This window comes from Sesamum indicum, linkage group LG2 (assembly GCF_026168435.1).
Source record: "Sesamum indicum cultivar Baizhima isolate 11 linkage group LG2, ASM2616843v1, whole genome shotgun sequence".
Lineage (NCBI taxonomy): Eukaryota > Viridiplantae > Streptophyta > Magnoliopsida > Lamiales > Pedaliaceae > Sesamum > Sesamum indicum.
This window is the reverse complement of record NC_142658.1, coordinates 11,963,958-11,984,259: the sequence shown is the minus strand read 5'-3', so window position 1 is coordinate 11,984,259 and position 20,302 is coordinate 11,963,958. Positions and strand designations below refer to the sequence as shown.

At 36.8% G+C, this 20,302-nt stretch overlaps 3 protein-coding genes across 3 annotated transcripts; 2 read left to right on the top strand and 1 right to left on the bottom strand.

Moving 5' to 3' along the window:
- Positions 1 to 2,913: 2,913 nt before the first annotated feature.
- On the top strand, positions 2,914 to 8,738 carry LOC105155550 (protein NRT1/ PTR FAMILY 8.1). The gene is made up of 4 exons (XM_088876065.1): positions 2,914 to 3,032; positions 3,342 to 3,758; positions 4,603 to 5,162; positions 7,693 to 8,738. Exons 1-4 carry the CDS (start codon positions 2,967 to 2,969, stop codon positions 8,615 to 8,617), a joined length of 1,968 nt encoding a protein of 655 aa, XP_088732191.1. The 5' UTR covers positions 2,914 to 2,966; the 3' UTR covers positions 8,618 to 8,738.
- A 1,244-nt stretch (positions 8,739 to 9,982) lies between these two features.
- Positions 9,983 to 10,828, top strand: LOC105155518 (MFP1 attachment factor 1). The gene has a single exon (XM_011071409.3). It carries the CDS (start codon positions 10,117 to 10,119, stop codon positions 10,681 to 10,683), a length of 567 nt encoding a protein of 188 aa, XP_011069711.2. The 5' UTR covers positions 9,983 to 10,116; the 3' UTR covers positions 10,684 to 10,828.
- A 4,487-nt stretch (positions 10,829 to 15,315) lies between these two features.
- LOC148789179 (uncharacterized) lies at positions 15,316 to 19,413 on the bottom strand. The gene is made up of 4 exons (XM_088877903.1): positions 18,626 to 19,413; positions 16,715 to 18,350; positions 16,576 to 16,632; positions 15,316 to 16,230 (listed from the first exon to the last, which is right to left on the bottom strand). The coding sequence occupies exons 1-4, from the start codon at positions 19,411 to 19,413 to the stop codon at positions 15,316 to 15,318; spliced, it is 3,396 nt and encodes a 1,131-aa protein (XP_088734029.1).
- Between the last annotated feature and the right edge of the window lie 889 nt (positions 19,414 to 20,302).

Sequence of the window (20,302 nt, the reverse complement as noted above, 5' to 3'; positions counted from 1 at the left end):
AAGAAGTTGAACATAATTTATCAACTGATTTCAACTTATTGTGAAGCTGATGAAAATGTGACGTTAAGAGACAAGACATATTATCAGAGACTTCTATCGCTCTCTAGAAGTTTGGTCCCACTCCCAAGAGACAAGACAGTCCCTCATGACCACTATATATGTGGGTATCGACAAACCACGACAATGACATTTAGCCAAATAAAGAAAACGACATCCTTCTTAGTCAAGATCGTGGTATGACTTTTTAGTTATTAGTTTTGAGTTAACAATATGAATTTTCATTTAAAATAAAAATATATTTAGAATTAATTAATAAAATTATATTTTATATAGATTAAATTATAGTGTTTGATGCTTTTTAAATTTTTCATAGACTAAGTTCACAAGTAAGGCACATCAGCCTAACTGGCTCATCAATAGGGATGAAAAGCTCACAAGCTCATCCCCTACTTTACTAAACTGATAGGCTTAAAAATTAAGTTCATTCCAGCCTAACGTGTCATGATGCAGTTGGATGGACGCGTCATATAACTTTTCAACACATAAGGACACATCAAACTGAAATATCTCTAAGTAGCTCCTAGTAGATTAATGACAAATGAGTTGAGAATTCACCAGTAACGAATTTCCGAATTCCTGTAATCCACAATGGCTAAAGGCTCAGAAGCAAGTCATCAATTCCCAAAATCTAAATATTTTTGCCGGTATCACAGGGAGTATGGGCATGACGCCAACTGGTGCCGCCAACTAAGGCAAGAGATAGAGAGACTTACCCATGCCGGCTAGCTGAAGGACTACGTGGACAAAGAAAACAGTCGCGAGTAGAAGGAAGAATGCTGAAACACAGCTCCTATAGGAGCAAGGAGCAAGCAGAAGATCTTTAGGAGGCTTTCTCGATCATGGAATGCTTATCACCTCAAGAAGTTTTATTCCCGAAATCCCTACTCTCTATTAGAGCTTACTATCATTGTAATCAAGCATTATCTCACATGAATAAAGGCAATTCTTGCTTGCTATCTTATGTTACTCGCAGGTTCAAAATTTTCAGCTCCTAGCTAACACCAAATAAGCCCCCGTCCATATTTTTACATAAGTCATTCTTGGCTAGCTTATGCACTTACATAAGCTACCACCACTTGGCACACGCTCCTAATAAGTTGCCACCTTTGTACTAGGCCTCCTTTTTAGGTTGACCCTGATGTAGTGGGCTTCTTTCTTGGATGGACCTTGATGCAGTGGGCTTCCTTCTTAGGCTGACCCTGATGTTTTTAGACTAGATGGTCTCATCATGGATTTCGAGCCTGATTTGAGCAAAATGCTTTTGGGTCATACCCATCAATATTATATCATATAATAACAAATAATTAATAAAATTAAAAAATTGTGCCAAGTTGTTAGTGGCACAAAGTTAAAAAAAATAAAAATAAAAACTCAAACTATGCAAAATTAATAAGTTTTGTTTTCTTTTTTATTTTTTCTAAATTAATCGAAACAACAAAGGGTTGAATCTCTACGAATCACGGCAGCAAGACCAATCTGTCGCTTACAATATCCCGTCACGTATTTAAATTGTCTGTAAAGAATTTCATCCTACCGTTCGATAAGAATTGAACTTCACGATGGCCAACACGGCTCATCAGCCACAAGGGCTTGGCCAACAACGTGTGCACTTGGGGGCCCAAGGGCCCCTACTGCATGCAGGTCAGCAAGCGGACAAACAGACGTATGCATCGCTTCTAGTCTTGATTTTGATTCGTAGGCGTTCACTCATAATTCAGCGTACGATAGCTTCGCACAACTAATTTTTTAACCAAGCGTGACGACCAATTGTGCAAATTCACGGTTCCTCCCATACTAATTGAACTACTGTTACAATACTGCCATTAGTATAAGCTTAAATTGCCATTTCAAATGCTACAAATCCTTAAAATGCCACCTCAATACTTATAAAACAAAATTTGCAGTTTTATTATACAAATAATAGCTCTTTACCTCGGAAACATAATTATTTTGCACAGATTTGACCAAAATGACAATCCTTGTTAAGCTTTAAAATAATTGTAATCATGGCCGATTAAAGTTGATTGTCCGCCTGCAAATTATCTATTTAATCATCTGTTTGTCTGTTCACCAACCTTTATAAAGTAAATTAAGTGTCCAAACCTCTGTCCTTTATGCATGGATCAATCTGATGAATACTATAGGACGGCAGTTTGGTTGATTCAAATATTAAACACCATGGGGATTCAACGACTTCAGGAAAGATCAAAAACCTACAACTTGCATTATTCTAAAAGTCCGGCCTAAACTCAAGCATACTAGTCAAATGTTAATTATTAAATCAGTCGGAGAAAATTAATATTACAAATTTGGTAAATTTACAATCAGGTTTATTTGAGATTTGAAATAATTATAAATATGTCCTCGTTATTTAAAAAATAACTAACTCCCATAATTTTAATTGTTGTCCAACAACCAGCCAAATGCGTTTCTGATAGGTTTCCACTCATTTCTTGTAGTGTTTTTTAGAGGATCATTTCTATAGTTAACTGATCAAAATGTCATTGAAAGCTATGAATTATAATTTTATTTAATTTTTAAAATATTTTTTTAAAAAAATTGGACTTAGTCTATAATGTTTCAAAATTTTCTATCCACCTCATTCGATTTATTTTTACTATTTTTTTTAAAAAAAAGTACAATAAGGCTAAAGCTTACAATTCTAAACTATATCTAATAATTACATAATTTAATCAAATATTAAGAGTATTAATAAATTTTCAAATAATATACGAAATACTTATAATTATGTTAAATGTCAAAATAACTTGCTATAATTTACCCAGCAAATAAAAAGTCAAAGTCCATCTCTCTCTATAAATATATTTATATATCACAGATAAGTGAAATGAGGGGGTGACCATATAAACTCATCAGCATTGCAGTGGGGCTAACTTACTGTATTCATGGAGATAAACGCAGGAGAGCCATCCTTGGATGCGATTTTAGAATCAAACAAGTTTAGCGTTACGGTATGATCAGATTTCGCATTTGCATGCATCCCAAAATTTGGGGTTAAATACAATTTACGTCATTATTATATATGAAATGGGTAAAATACTTCCAGAAAAAAGAATTCGCAAATTACGTATCCTGTGTTTTGGAAAATGAAGTAATTACTCCCATCGACGCTTTCGACTGGGGGAGTAATTTGTTTCTTATTTGCTTTTCACAGGATTTCTTTTTTTTTTTGCTCGTTTTTCATATCATAGGGGGTAAATTGCGTTTTTCCACAATGTTTGTCTTTGTTCCGAAGCCATCTTGATCCCAACTTTTTGCAGGAAGAAGGCAATACTTCAAGTTTAGTTTCCAATGGATGTGTGGATTACAAAGGCAGGATTGCAGACAAGCAGACAACTGGAGGATGGAAAGCCTCCCCTTTCATCATAGGTTCTTTTTCATGGTTTTTCTTTCTGCTAATTGCACTAGAAATGTTTTGTCTGAGATGGAACATGAAAATCGTGCTGTTTTGTGTTGTAGTGAATGAAGTGGCCGAGAGGTTGGCGTTCTTTGCTATCGCGGTAAACATGGTGGCTTATCTGGTGCGGGAGATGCATCAGCCTCTGCCGGATGCAGCCACTCATGTCACGGACTGGATTGGAGCCGCGTATGTTCTCACGTTGCTTGGAGCTTTCCTGGCCGATGCCTATTTGGGCCGTTTTCGTACCATCATCATCTTCTCTTGCATCTACGCTGTTGTAAGAACCATATTTCCGTTTATGACAAATGTCTTTCTCCCAATTATAAAAAGTAAAATTGCATTTTTAGTTTCACGGATAAGTGTTGGTGTCACTTTTGATATTAAAGTTAACGGAATAGCCGATCAACATTATTCTAAGTCGACTTTCAATGAAATAGATAATCATGTCGTTATCATGAGAATCGAATGTTGTCACTAAATAGCCCATCTGGAGGGGGGGGGGGAGTAGGTTAATTCTAATTTGACCACTGTGATATCATTCAAAATATTAAAAAAAACCCTCCTGTCAAAATTAATGGTAGAAACTAACTCCCAAATTTTTCAATATGATGCAAAGAAAAACTCCTCCATGCTTTACACAATACAATTTTAATAATTTTTTGTTTTTAATTACAAAAATGTCATCCCCAATGTAATATTTAAAATGTTCAAAAATACGCCATATATGTCAGAATAAAAGATATAAAATAATTCCTTATATTTTTTCGAAGTGATGGAAAAAATTGCTCCACATGAGAGGCCGGAAAAGCAAGCTATTTTAATATAGAATTAAATGCAATGTACCCTCTAAAATATGTGATGAGCAAAAAATACCTTGTGAAAGACATGTGTTGCAATTTACTTTATTTTTCAAAACATAGTGTAATTTAGTTATGAAATGTCATTTTCTCCCTTTGTTTCCAAAACCATTAGTTCTCTAGATCCTATCAGTAGCTTTCTGTTAACCATGTTACTAAAACAGACATCAATCCTATTTTGTAGGACTCCAAGAACATTTTTCCTAAAGATTCAAACTTTTATTTATCACTATGAATCTCATCGTCATTGTTTCATCACATCAGGGAATGGTGTTGTTAACAATTTCAGCATCCGTAGACAGCTTAAGGCCTCCTTATTGCCCCAAGCGACCATGCATTCCAGCTTCGACCGGCCAGAAGGCTTTCCTTTACTGTGCGCTGGCGCTTATAGCACTCGGGACCGGTGGCATCAAGCCGTGCGTCTCCTCATTTGGCGCAGACCAGTTTGATGAATCCGACCTAAACGAAGCACATAAAAAGTATGCGTTTTTCAACTGGTTCTTCTTCGCTATTAACATGGGAGCCCTTTTAGGCATCACACTGTTGGTGTACATACAAGTGGAGATGGGGTGGGCTTGGGGATTTGGAATCCCGACAGCAGCGATGATCATCTCAGGCGTCATATTAGGTGCTGGTTTTTCCAAGTATCGGTACCAAAAGCCAGTTGGGAGTGCTTTTACCAGATTTGTTCAGGTCATTGTTGCTGCTGTGAGGAACCATGTGAGAGGAGTTGAGGTGGGGCGGGTAACTCATCTTTATGAGGTTCAAACTAGAGAATCTGATATCCATGGTGCACAGAAGCTGCCTCACACGGGACAGTACAGGTCAGTGTTTCAGACCTCCTACATCATAATGCTTACCATTTTGTTCTTTAATTCTCAAGTTTTATTCCCAAATTGCGTTTCTTCTTTTTTGCAGTGCTGTTGTGTGTGTCGTTTTATAAAGGAGCATTTGCAAATTAATAACATGATGCATATACAGTAGTTTCTGCACAACTATGTCATTTTCCTTTACAAAAGGAAGGAAGAAGTTGGTTTAAGATAAATATTTAGGTAAATTATATTTTGTCATTCAAACTATAACAATTTTAAATTTTGTTACCTAAATTTTTTGTTTGGTACATTTTACCATCCAAAGTACACGATATTTAGACATAATTATCTTAATTAGGCCACTTTCGGGTGGGACATTCCACCGGAAAGTGGTCGCATGCCATACACATTTTCAGGGGAAATTTGGCCACATGTCACTATCTTTAAGAGTATCCATCAACGACGTTTTTAAGAAATTTGGCCACCCAATGCCTCCGCCCTAAAAATTCCTATATGTATGCATGTGGCCGTTTTTCGGTAGAAATTCTATTGGAAAGTGGCCTGAGATTGTTACATATAAAAGTCATTTATTTTGAATGGTAAAATATAAATAAATAAAAAATTAGGTGGAATGCAAAAAATAGTACAATTCTTTAGATATTTTATGTGATTGATAACTCTTTTAATTAAATTTTATGATTAGATCATAAATTTTGGCTAAATTTCTTGGCACTTTGTAAAGGTTAAATTTTATAATTTTTTTTATGGGAAAATTGCATAATACCTCTATGTGTTATACAAAAATTGTTAAAAATTTAACTATGTTAATTAAATAGGCAATAAGAACCCATTATAATTATAATCTTGCAAAAAAAAAAACCCTTTCCATTAAAAAAAAAAAATCGGAGAGTTACTTACACGTGCTGCCGACATCTATGGCTAACATAATTGTGTATATATATATATATATATGTATATATATGTGTAAAATATATTTTCAAAATACACAAAATTTGGACTCTTCAATTTTATTTATTAAAGATCAATGGTTATTAAAAAATGATTAGATCTTATTGGCTCTAATACAATCATAGAAGATCCAAGGATTATTATAATAATAATAATTTATATTATATAACTGTATAATAGAAATTTTAAAAAAAAATTAATGCCGTTAAGTGAAACAAACGGCAGAGCGTGTGTCGAGATTTTAAAAAATGCAGGGTTCTTTTTATCTATATTTTTAACATAATGAGATTTTTAACTAAATTTTCATAACAAGGGGTTTTATGCAATTTTTTCTATTTTATTTAGGAAAAAATGCAAGACTCCTGCAATACACTTTGTCTCTGAGTTATATTTTTTATAAAATATTTACTCGTCTAACTTAACAAATATAATATTGACCTCCCACAACTAAATATTTGGATAAACATACCCCTATGTTATATATATGTGTATATATATATATATAGTTCAGAGGATCTTTTAACAATTTTGCATTTATAGTTTAATGAAAAGTTTTCTTTAATAAAAAAAATATTTTAATTATAATAAAGTAAAATATAATTAGTAAGTTAAATAGTTTAATTTTTTTTTATATTTTTAGACTTAAAATTAGTAATGAACGAGTATAATAAATATACAAAATACTTTCATATAATTTTTTTATTAATTTGGTAAAAATATTAAGTTATTAACTGTTTAATTTTTTAGATAAAACTGAGTAATTATATTTTTAAAAAATATGATAAAATATATTTATTATTTTTTTCCTAAAAGTGTTTATCTTTTTTGTTAAACATATATTGTCAATTTATGTTCACAAGTATATACATATATATATATATATATATGAATTGTTGGAATTTTATATTTATTTTGTATCTATTATATTAAATATTTTGAAAATAATATAATTTTTCAAGGCATGAGGGTCACTTTTGTCCAACTAAGAAGGTGAGTATTATATTTTCTAATTTAGATGGGTAAATATTACAATAAAAATAATTCAAGGGGCAAAGTGTATTTAAACCACAAAAGCAAATTACTCCATTTGTTTTTTCCAAAATGAACGATGGTGTAATTCCCGTGCTGTGATTTTTTTTTATAATTTTTAAAAATAAAATATTATTTATTTATAAATATATATTATATGAATAATATTTATTATTTATAATAATACATATACTATTATATATTAACAAATATTACATGATATATATAATTAAAAAAAATTAAATCAACCCCCAAACATCACCATCGCCACTGCCACCACTGCCGCAATTGCAACCCCCTCCCTTTCCCTGTGACCCCCCCCCCCCCCTCTTCCCACATCGGATGAAGAGCTTAATTGTTTTATTCTGAAAAACATAGAGTGTAAAATACTGATTTTCTTTTTCATGGGGATAAACTGTTTATTTATAATATTAGAGGATAAATCGCATTTAACTCTTTTTATCTTTGTTAACACATTAATATTACTAATATCAAGTTTTAGAATTATACTAAAAGCAATCCAAACATTCTTCTCCAAGAACAGATTCTTGGATAAAGCTGCAGTCATAACAGAGCCAGAATGCAACACAAAGAACCGCTGGAGACTCTGCACGGTAACACAAGTAGAAGAATTCAAATCCTTCGTCAGGATCCTTCCCGTCTGGGCGTCAACCATTGCTCTGGCAATCTCCTTCGCTCAGCTCTCCACTTTCTTCATCCAGCAGGCCAGCATCATGGACCGAAAACTCGGCCCGCATTTCGAAATACCATCAGGCTCCGTTCCTGTTTTCAGTGCCATAAACGCTCTCATACTAGTCCCTCTCTACGAAAAGCTCATTGTCCCGTATCTCCGTGCCAAAACAGGCCATCCGCGGGGCATCACCTCGTTGCAGCGCATGGGAATTGGATTGTTTGTGTCGATTTTTGCCATGGTGTCAGCTGCGTTGGTGGAGAAGAAGAGAAGAGATCATTACTCTGATCGTCTGAGTATTTTCTGGCTCTTTCCTCAGTGCTTTCTTATCGGGATGGCTGAAGTTTTCACGTACGTGGGGCAGCTGGAGTTCTTCTATGATGAGGCCACGGACGGAACGAGAAGCCTAAGCAGCGCCATGTTTTTGAGTGAGATTGGGATCGGAAGTTGGCTGAGCACTGCGATTGTTAAGATCATTGAGAGAGCTACGGGTGGAGTGCGAGAGGGGTGGCTGAGGGATGATCTTAACGTGAGCAGGCTCGATTATTTGTACTGGATTCTGACAGGTGTTAATGGGGTCAATTTTGTGGTGTATTTGTGGGTTTCGTGGAGGTATAAAGGACGAAATGGCGGTGGTGGGAGTGTGAGGGATGATTCTGTGGTGGTGGAACTGGCTGGAAACATGCCCAGTGCGGATGATCAAAGGGGAATTTCGCAGTCTTACAATCTGAATGCAGTCCCATTTGGTGGAAGGGGAGAAGTATCTGATCAAGAATAAGTTCATTTGATTCTTCTATTTTAGTTTGGTGAATTGGTTAATGCTTTCTTGGATTCTTTTTTGCAAGTGTAAGTACTCATGGACAAACATTATTTTATATATATGAACTATGAATTGTTTAGTAATTTTATAAATGATGCATAAAATGATTGGGAAAAATGCAAGCAATCCTTTCGATACATATAAAATATGTGCAAAAATATTCTTTTGTGAAAAAAAAATTGAATTATTTCCTTATATTTTTCAGAACAAATCAAATTACCCTCGTGGAGGAATTGGTGTACCGCACGCCTTAATTTACAATTTCTATAGATTCTTAATACTATTTTTTTTTTTATATTTACATACAATCTATATTACTTTACTTTTATTCAGTATTCAAGTCAGAAATTTGGCTTGGTCTTGTCAAAATTTTATAATTATTTGAAATGCATCTAAAAAATTTAAATGACTACAATTTATCATTGCAAGTTAAATACATATTATGATTTATGCGCACAAATTACTAACTATTCATGTACAATTATAAATTTAATTTAATTCTTTACTAAAATAAGTACATTTCGATTTATTAATTTGGATTTGGGGGAAGAATTTAGAAAAATTATCGATTTCGAATGACTTGATTTGAAAGAAAGTTGAAAACCATCCATATTCAATAAAATAGAGTTCAGAATCAGAAGTTGAGGAGTTTGACATTCTTTTTTAAATTTAAAATTATTCAAACAAATTCAAAAATTTCGTTATTAAGGATTTGAATTCCATAATTTCGAATCTTTTAATCCAAATGCAAGTTAGCTATTTTATATTTTGGATTCATTTCACTTATGAAAACGCACATTTTCAACTCAGGGGATGTCTCACCAAATTAATTTATAAGTTGATACATTTTATAAAATATTTTTACTATTTACATCTTACATCTTCTTCGAAAAACAACCTCTTAAACTATTTAGAAGAAATAAAATTATAAAACTTAGTAACGATAATTTTATAATTAATACAATCAAAGCGAAGGAGTTTGTCAAAATTTTAAAATTAAGCAAGGAAGTCCTTACTTTTTCCTTAATTTAAAATTTATCTAAATAAAATTGAAATTGTACCCCCATGATCATCGGAACCAAGTCCTCCAAAGGGGAATTGTAGCTCAAATTTGGCTCGGATAAATCTATATTAATTATATAGTAAATATAATATACTTTCTACATAATTATTGTACAATTTAAAAATTAATTAATTATATAAAATGTGTATCACATTTATTTTGTATTTTAATTTAATTTAATCAAACTGGATATGTGCAATAATTTTGGACCATTAAATACACTAGTTCATTAGTGGCCCAAACCAGTTGGCCATTTCCTTGTTATAAGCTCGGGCCCCTACACGCTATGCGCATCTCTCCACACACTTACACACAGAGTGAATGCACAAATGTTAAATATTTGCAGTTTGATTTATAGCTGTTTTTCGATTATATTATACGATTTGAAATCAAAATGTCAGACAACATTGAATCCCCAAATCAAAATCCCCAAGACTTTCAAGTGCCAGACCTAGCCATAGAGGCACCGCCCAAAACCCCACTGCCAACCACCATGGCTGAAGCCGAGCAAGCACCGCCTCAGTCGGAAACCACTGCCGCCACCGCCGCTGCGAAGTATTCCAGTGCTTCATTCTGTATTTGGCCTCCAACTGAACGGACGCGGGACGCTGTCAGGAACCGGCTAATCGAGACGCTTTCCACCCCCTCCATTCTCTCCAAGAGGTACGGAACCGTTTCGCGAGAGGAGGCTGTTGATGCCGCCAAGCACATCGAGGATGAGGCGTTCGAAGCGGCGGGAAAGGCGGCGAGCACTGATGATGATGGCATAGAGATTTTACAGGTTTATTCGAAGGAGATTAGTAAGAGAATGCTGGAGACCGTGAAGGCTAGATCTGCTGAATCGGTGGCTTCGCAGACGCCGCCGGTGAATGAGGCGGTGGTTAAGGCGGAGGAGGAGGACACAGGGTCCACGGCTCCGCCTCAGAGTGAGAAAACTGAGTCTGTGGCTGATGATGAATGAGTAACGGAAAGATTATTAGTACTTTCCGTTTTCTGCTTTGTAATCTTGTTAGTGAACTTTTATGGTTGGATATATTGTGTTGAGATCTATGATGTACTTCTATGTGGATCATTTGGTGCTAATATATTAGTGTTATTACATGTTACCAACTCTGCTTTTCTAGGGCTTGTTCTCTATGAAAGTTGCCTCATATTACATGGTGCTTTCAATTCCTGTTTGTGTCCAGTATACTTTGTGTTTGCGGATTTTTGTTCAAGCTTTGGTGGGTGAATTTTGCGATGTACTTATATGCGATTGCATCCATGCTCTCTTGTTTATTTTAATAGGAATTTTGTCTTTTTCTAGTATTATATGAACAGAGTTGAATTGTAGGGTATTGAAAGAATAGTATTTAATTGAAGTCCCTTGATTTGATGGATAAGCTTGTAATTAGTCTTTGGATTTATGTTTGCTTGCCGAATATATTCGGTCCCTTGTTTTTGTACGCTTCTATGATTGGTTTAACAAATGTGCTCATCACTGTGTTCTGGATGAGACTTCTGCTGTTAAAGTCAAGCTTTTTCCTTGACATTTTCAGCTTTAGTCTTAGCTTCATGGCAATGACTGTTTTTTGTTCATCTGCTCATTTTGACTGCACGAGTTGCAAATTATATGTAGAAGGGCCTGAAGTCCAACTTATTAGTGCAGGTAAATCATGCATTTTGATTGATCCATAATGAGGTTTGTATCCACACAACCTTTGTATTTACTATGATATATGAACCTTGATAGACTGAGGTATGATATGAAGTTTACTAATTGTATTGGTCGGTCGCATTGGTGTTTTTGCTTGTCTTTGCTGGAGTTTTACATGATGTGGTGAAGAGAAAGGCTTCAATGCTACATAGACTACCTGTTCAACTCATACATGGAATGGATGTGGTGGCGTTGAGATGTCCCAAGTGATTGTATGTCTTATCCGTGGTAGTGTTGGTTGGTTTTATTTCTTTTATGGTGTTAAATATGCATTAAATTCATGATGCTTTGTGTGTGATCGCTACTTGATGCAAGTGCGCACATTTTAGTTTATTGAGTTATCATCTGAGACTATGACAAGAAATTCAAGAACTTGAGTGTTATGGTAAAGAGTAGTGGTTTTTTACAACAGTTGATTGAATCATTAGTCGAGTGCCCTTATGTATAGTACAATTTGAATTTGATTAGATTGGGAAAAGAAAGGTATATTTCTCATGTTGTTTGTTGTGCTTCTCTTTGTTGCTTGCTGCTGATATATGCTTGAAAATATTTGAAATTGAGTTACCAGTGGTCCACATGTGTCGTAATAACTTTAGCCTTTGATAGGTAATTAAACCTTTGATTGTAAATTTATTATCCCAAATTTTATCATTCATACGATTCTTTGATACTTAATTTCTTTCTGAATGCGGTTTTTTGTTGATTGTTATTATGGAATATTCTCTCTCAGGAAGCAAGTTTCTAGACAAATGCTTATGTTATGCACTAAAATAAGCTTGCAGTGATGGGATGAATAACTTGTTTGAAACTTAAAATTATGTGATTTCACTGATTCCCAGAATTTGAACCCTTTGTGCTGAACTGAAGTGATATTGTGTTTAAGCATCAGCCAGAAAAAAACACAATTACAGTGTTAGTAAATCTGGGGCTGTTGCGCGGCATGGGCTTCTCTGTGATTCCAGCAGTACGTTGACGCTGAAACGGCAGAAAGTCTTGCAGCAAGGGCAGCAATCACATTGGCTGACTCAGGAACTGGACTGATATTGCTATTGAAGGAGATTGCGCTACCTTAATTGCAAGACTTCCGGCGAATGGGATGATTTCTCTCGCATTGCCCCTCTCGTCCAAGACATTAGTTTACTTGCTTGTTTTTGGTCTGTGTCTTCTTCTTTCGGTAGTTGTAGTGGAAACTCTGTTGCTCATGAACTTGCCAAGTTGGCTCTAGATGTGGATGGGTATTAAGCTAGTGTTCCTCCCACTCTGGTCATTTTGGCGGAGTTAGATTTGCCTACTTAATGAAAGCGTAAAGAGAAAAAAGAAAATCTGGAGTATCCCTCAGCCCTCCCGTGCTGATGCTAATCTCTTTCACCAAGGTTTTTACTGATAGTTAAATGAAAAATTACAGATGAGCTCCAAATGGTTCAATTGGTAGGACATTTGAACCTTATTTACAGGTTGCCTATAGACTTGAAATAGCTCAAAGGCTGATTCTCTTAGACTTATGTATACAGCAAACTAGCATTACTCCCAAGTGCTTTGTATGGGAACGTACAATTTCACATCGTATTTTTCATAATTTTTTAGTTATTCAAACTAAATTTTGGGTTGCTAGATTTGGAGTTATGGATTTGAAACCTCTCATAACGATTTTTTTTTAAATTTATTTGGATAATTCAAACTTCAAAAAATTTCAATCTTCAATATTAATTTTAAATTATATTTTATTGAACTCCTGATACTAGAAAATAAATTATTATTGACTATAATATTTATGGCTATGATTAAAAATCATGTTTAATGATTACTATTAACTACGGTTAAATAAAATTGACACAAAAAAATTAGCTTTTTCATCATGAAAAATTATTTGCCACGGCTAAGAGCTATGGTCAAAATATTTAAGCCGGGCAAATGTTTTATACAAAGAAGACGAAGGCGAGAAAAGGAAAAAAAAAACTAACAGCTTTCCTAACTGCAACTACTAACTACCCTTTTAACGTATACTAAAAAACGTAGGAATAAAAATACGACTTTATAAGTGGAATACAACTTTAGATCACTTCACAAACAAAGCCAGCAAACATCTTCTTCCTCTTTGCTCAACTTTTAGATTACAGAGGGAGCTTTCCTCAGCTGCTGCAGCAACTTTGATGATATTCTTCAACACTCCCCTTGCAAGTTGGGCTTGGGTCCAATGAAACCATGCCTAACTTGGAACGTAAATATAGGAAAACAGAGCCAGATAAAGTCTTGGTAAAAATATCAGCAATTTGTTGTTTAGAGATGATGTAGCTTGGTTGGATGATTCCCTCCTTATACTTGTTTCTAACCACATGACAGTCAATCTCCAAGTGCTCCATTCTCTCATGAAACACGAGTTGGTTGTGATGTGCAATGTCGCCTGATTATCACAATAAAAAGGTATTGGAGTGTGGACTGTAACTCCCAAATCCTCAAGTAGATACATCAGCCAAGTTATTGCACATGTTGTGGCCACCATATTCCTATACAGCCTCTGCTGAGGATCTTGCCATTGTGGTTTGTTTCTTGCTTTTCCATGAGATAAGACTTCCCCCCATGAATATACAATACCCTGTTAGGGACTTTCTTGTAGCTTGGCAGGTGGTCTAATCTGCATCACCAAATGCCCTTAGATCAAGATCGCCATTAGAGGAGAAAAACAAACATGTTGAGCTGCATAGCAAATGTCAGGACGTGTAAACCCCAAATAAAGGAGCCTACCAATGAGTCTTTTGTACCTAGATGCATCCTGTAAGGCACCTCTTTCATCTACATACAACTTACAACCTGCAAGTAAGGGGGTAGTGGTGGCCTTACTGTTTGAATGCCCTGTATCTTTGATTATATCTAATGTATATTTATTTTGTGTTATGATCATTCCTTCTACAGAATGAGCTATCTCAAGTCCCAAAAAATGTGTAGCAATTCCTAAGCCTATAGTAGTAAAAAGCTCATTTAAGTAACTCTTTACCTCCATGATAAGTTCATTTGTGGGTGCAGTCACTAGTATATCATCAACATAAACTAGAAGTGCAATTAAGTGAGAGTTTGTTTAATGAATAGGCAATGATCATGAGCAAATTGTAGAAAATCATATTCAGTTATTTTATGAGTGAATTCTTGGTTCCATTGCTTTGAAGCTTGCTTTAAACCATATAATGACTTATTAAGTTTGCATACTTTACCTATAGGTATTTGGTAACCATTTGGTGGATCCATATAAATTTCTTCATCCAATTTTCCATGTAGGAAAGCATTCTTTACATCTAAGTGATGTAAGGGTCATTTTCTTACTGCTGCTACCCTTAGAAATAACCTTACAATGACTGCTTTTGCCACAGGTATAAAACAGTCACTGTAATCTTCACCCTCAATCTGGCTATACCCCTTAGCCACAAGTTTGGCTTTACATTTTTTCGACGAACCATCAAGCCTTAATTTCATTTTGTATATCCATTTACAGTCTATACAATTCTTACTTGGAGGTAGGGCTGCAATTTCCCATGTCTTATTTTTCCCTAATGCACTCATCTCTTGTTGCATTGCTTCCTTCCACTCTGGTCTGGTTTGTGCTTCATGGAAGTGTAAGGTTCAAACGTGACACTCAGAAAATTTGCAGAAATGGAGGTGGGAAATAGCAGAGAGAACACAGAGATGAGAAGGAAAAGAAACTTGTAACTTCATTCATAATGAGCTTTCCTTGGACAATTCTTACATTTACACGAAATGGGAGACAAAAATTCACCAAAATAAAAGCTGAAAACACAATTAAGAATTGCAGACAAAAAGCACTGCCATTGTCCTTGATCTTCTCTCATTGGTGCTCCTCTTCTTCACAAGGACACAAAAAACACAGAATAGCCATTTTCTTCTCTGTCAGGCGTGCCTCTCAGCCCGACACGTGGCCTCCGTTGATTGGTCAATTCGCGGCACTTGCAGACAAAATCCCCAAATCTCAATTGGCCTAATCCTCCTCAAAACGACGATGTTTCCATTTAGGGCAGTCCAATTTTGCCCCAATTTAATCCCTTCTTTCATCGCACGGTCATCTTCAATTCTTGAGATCGGACGGTCGCCTTCAAAAGTTGCGTTTTCAACGGCTAACGCGATATTTCCCTTCCCTTTTTGAGATCCTTGTCCCCAAGGATCAAATCCTGGAAACCGTGCAGCTATTTCATGGTAATCCTCCCAAGTTGCTTGATCAGGTGAGGAGTGTGCCCACTGAATCAACACTTGAGGAACTCCTGCGTTGTTCCTGTGGATCAGACGCCTAGCAAGGATAGCTGCAGGGTAGATTTTAAACACCTCATCTTCATGCTCTGGTAGGTTCACTGAAGGGAAGTACTTAGGCCCTATCTTTTTCTTTAACAGAGAAACGTGGAAGATTGGATGTATCTTGGAGCCTGGTGGGAGCTCCAGTTTATAAGCCACCTTCCCAATTCGCTCCATAACCTTGTAGGGAGCAAAGTATTTCGCAGAAAGCTTGAGCTTCTTTTTGAGAGACATTGAAGTTTGCCTATACGGTTGAAGCTTCAGGAATACCTCATCTCCTACCTGGAACTCTCTTTCTGTTCTTTTCTTGTCAGCATACTGTTTCATCCTTTGCTGAGCCTGGTGCAAATTATCCTTCAAAAGCTGCAGAGTTTTTACCCTTTCTTGCATCAATTCATCTATACCAGAGTGATGGCTTTGCAAGTATGACCCAATGGAAAGCTTTTGAGGAGGATACCCACATTGCCTGAAATGGTGTTGTTTTAAGTCCTGAGTGGAAGCTTGTGCTGTACCAGTACTCTGCAAGGGTTAACCACTGAGCCCATTTCTTAGGCTTTTGATGACACATGCACCTCAAATAGCTTTCCAAACACTGATTCACCCTCTTAGTCTGACCATCACTTTGAGGATGGTAAGCTGAGGACATGTCTAGGGAAACTCCTGACAAAGTAAACAACTCCTACCAGAATCTACTTGTGAAAATTCTGTCTCTGTCTATGACTATGCTAACAGGTAGCCCATGCAATTTGTAGATGTGATCAAAGAATAACTTAACAACTATAGTGGCATTGTATGGGTGCTTGAGTGCTATGAAGTGAGAGTACTTGGTTAGTCTGTCAACTATTACAAAGATTGAATCTTTACCTTCAGAGTTTGGGAGACCTTCAATAAAATCCATAGAGATACAAGACCAGGCTTAGTCTGGAATAGGTAAAGGCTGCAACAGACCTGGATAAGGTAGATTCTCATGCTTTGCCTTTTGACATACTTAACACTCTTTAACCCAAGTTTCAGTGTCACCCCTCATGGTAGACCAATAGAAGAGGGATTTAACCCTCTGGTAGGTTCCATTAATACCAGAATGTCCACCTACTGCAGCATCATGTAAGGACTTGATAACCTTTTCTCTTACTCCTCCATGACTCCCAATATAGATTCTATTCCCTTTCCTGAGTATCCCTGTTTCAAGGTTATAATCAAGATAGGAAGAAGAATCCACTACCTTTGCTTGAAGGATAGTTTGGAATAAGGTGTTCCCCTCATAGCTGTTTTGTACTTCTTGCATCCAAACTGGAATGTGGGTAGTGACAGCCTCCAAGCTCACTTCATTGTTGGTTGATGTTATCCTTGAAAGAGCATCAGCAGCAGTATTCTCCTTCCCTTTTTTATACTGCACCTCATAGCTGAGACCAAACAATTTTGTTACCCCTTTTTGCTGCATAACTGATTCAATCCTCTGATCCAATATATACTTGAGACTCCTCTGATCAGTCTTGATAACAAAGTGATTATCTTGAAGATAATGCTTCCATTTTGTGATGGCCATCAGCAAGGCCAAGAACTCCTTCTCATAAATGGATAGCCCCAAGTTCCTGGGAGCAAGAGCCTTGCTAAGGTAAGCTATAGGATGACCTTGTTGCATAAGTACTGCCCTTATGCCACTGCCACATGCATCAGTTTCTACTGTGAAAGGCTGGGAGAAGTTGGGCATAGCTAAAACAGGTGATGTTGTCATAACCTCCTTTAGCTGATTGAAAGCTGTTTCTGCCTCTTCATTCCATTTAAAGGCATCTATCTTCAGCAAGGCAGTTAATGGTTTACTGATGATCCCATAGTTCCTGATGAACTTTCTATAATATCCCGTGAGCCCCAAAAATCCCCTGAGTGCCTTGGCAGATGTAGGTATAGGCCAATTAATCATACTCTCTATCTTCTGGGGGTCAGTAGCAACACCCTCCAAAGATATAATGTGGCCTAGATACTCCACCTTCAGTTGACCAAAGGAACACTTACTCCTTTTTGCATAGAGTTGGTGTTCCTTCAGCAAGTTCATAACCTCACTGATGTGTCTCAGATGTTCTTCCCATGTCTTACTATAGATGAGAATATCATAAAAAAACACAAGGACAAACTTTCTAAGGTAGGGCTCAAAGATGCTGTTCATGAGGGCCTGAAAAGTAGATGGTGCATTGCATAATCCAAAAGGCATAACCATGAACTCATAGTGCCCACTATGAGTAATGAAGCTAGTTTTGGGAGTGTCCTCCCTTTTCATCCTTATTTGGAAATAGCCAGATCTCAAATCAATTTTAGTAAAGTATTTAGAGCCATGCAATTCATCCAAAAGTTCATCAATTACAAGTATGGGGAAATTATGCTTAACAATGAGTTTGTTAAGATACCTGTAATCCACACACAGGCTCCACCCACCATCTTTCTTTTTGACTAGTAAAACTGGGGAGGCAAAGGAGCTCTGGCTTGGTCTGATGATCCCATTGCTAAGCATTTTCTTAACAATTCTCTCAATTTCTGACTTCTGCCCATAAGCATATCTATATGGATGTTGCTTCTTTGGGATGGCTTCAGGTATCAACTCAATGGCATGCTCAATGCTTCTCTTAGGTGGCAAGGACTTGGTTCTGCAAACACTCCCGTATATAGCTGCAATAGTTTAAGTATCTCAGGGACCTCTTCTTCAGGTTCAACAATCTTGCTGCTCCTTATCACAGGTGTACCTTTCTCAACTGCCGTGTTAAGGAATATGTGGCCAATGTTGTAGTCAATGCTTCTTGGTGTAATGCCTCAATAATCAGCCTTTGGTGGGGTAATGAGATAGAGACTCTCAATCTGTGAAAACCCAGTTCAATGGGGGTGTAGGTGCTCAATCAGTCACAACCAAGTACCAAGTCATAACCTCCTAACTTCAGCAATCTCACAGGATGAATAAAAGCAATGTACCTGCATCTCCCACTTGAACCCAACACATATTAGGTCACTGACAATTTTATTCCCATCAGCAACCCTCACTGTCATAGGCACAATGCTCTCTAGTTTGAGGTCAAGGATCCCAGCAATCTTTTCATATAAGAAACAGTGAGTGCTTCCAGAGTCAACCAAAACGAGGATGTCTTTATCCTTCACCTTCCCACAAATCTTCAGAGTCTTGCAGCAGGAGCTCCCTCTCATTGCATGTAATGATACTGATACATCATCCTCCTCATTCACTTCTTTGACTGTTGGAGTCTTAGCTTGCCCCTCTTTGTCATCTCCTGTGCACTCCTCATCATCTAAAAGCATATACACTTGTTTATATTTGCACCTATGTCCAGGGACATTTAGTTCATCACAACGGTAGCCAAGATTTTTCTCTCTCTTGGCTCTCACTTCAGCTTCTGCCAAGAATCTCTTTGGGTGGTTAAGGTTCCTTGGAGGTGGATTCCTGGTTTGAGGTGTGAAAGGGGGCTTTGGAGCAGGGTTTTTTTGTGTTTGGTGGGATCTTCTGATGATGGCATTCACAGTGCACTCTTGCTTCCTGGCCAAGAGTATTGCCTGATTCAGTGAGGTATGGTCACAAGTTGATATAAATGACTTCACTTCTTCCTTTAACCCGCTAATGAATTTCACTTCTTCACTTCTTCCTTCTTCCTTCACTTCTTTCATCACTTTTTCCTCTGTCCAGACTCCCAAATCTTGCCAATACATTCATCACAAACTCATCCCAGGTATGGGGGTCTTTCCTCTCCACATATCCTTGAAACCAGAGTTCTGTCTTGCCCTGCATATAGATTTGATGCCATTGCAACCTTCTGATCCTCAGGAATGGGGATTAGCTGAAAATATCTGGTACATCTCCTGACCCATCCTCTAGCATTCTCCCCATCGAAATAGGGAAACTCCAGTCTATTTAGAGCATTGTGATTACCATAGCTGCTTTGTATTTGTGCCTCATGCCTAGGAGCATTACTAACTTCATTTCTGGGTGAGTTGAGCACTGCAACTCGTGATGAGGATCCTTTCTCTACTGATGCTGTCAGGCCTTCTCCCAAGATAGACGTTCCTATTGTAATGCTGCGGTTGCTCTACCACACTCTGCAACTGTTGCTGCATAGCTAGGACAGTGGCTTGTAGATTTTCTTGTGCCTCCATCATTTGATCCATCCTGCTATGTAGCTCCTCTTCAGATACTTGTCTCCTTGCCCTTTCATCCAAGACAAGTATATTAGTCTTCTTCTAGGCTTCTTGCAGTTCTTTTAAACAAGTTCCATCAGCTATTTATCTTTTGTATAGTTTGTTTTAGGTCCGAGGATAGAGTGGCTCTGAGGCCAAATGTAAGGTTCAAACGTGACACTCAGAAAAATTGCAGAATGGAGGTGGGAAATAGCAGAGAGAACACAGAGATGAGAAGGAAAAGAAACTTGTAACTTCATTCATAATGGGCTTTTCTTGGACAATTCTTACATTTACACGAAATGGGGGACAAAAATTCACCAAAATAAAAGCCGAAAACACAATTAAGAATTGCAGACAAAAAGCACTGCCATTGTCCTTGATCTTCTCTCATTGGTGCTCCTCTTCTTCACAAGGACACAAA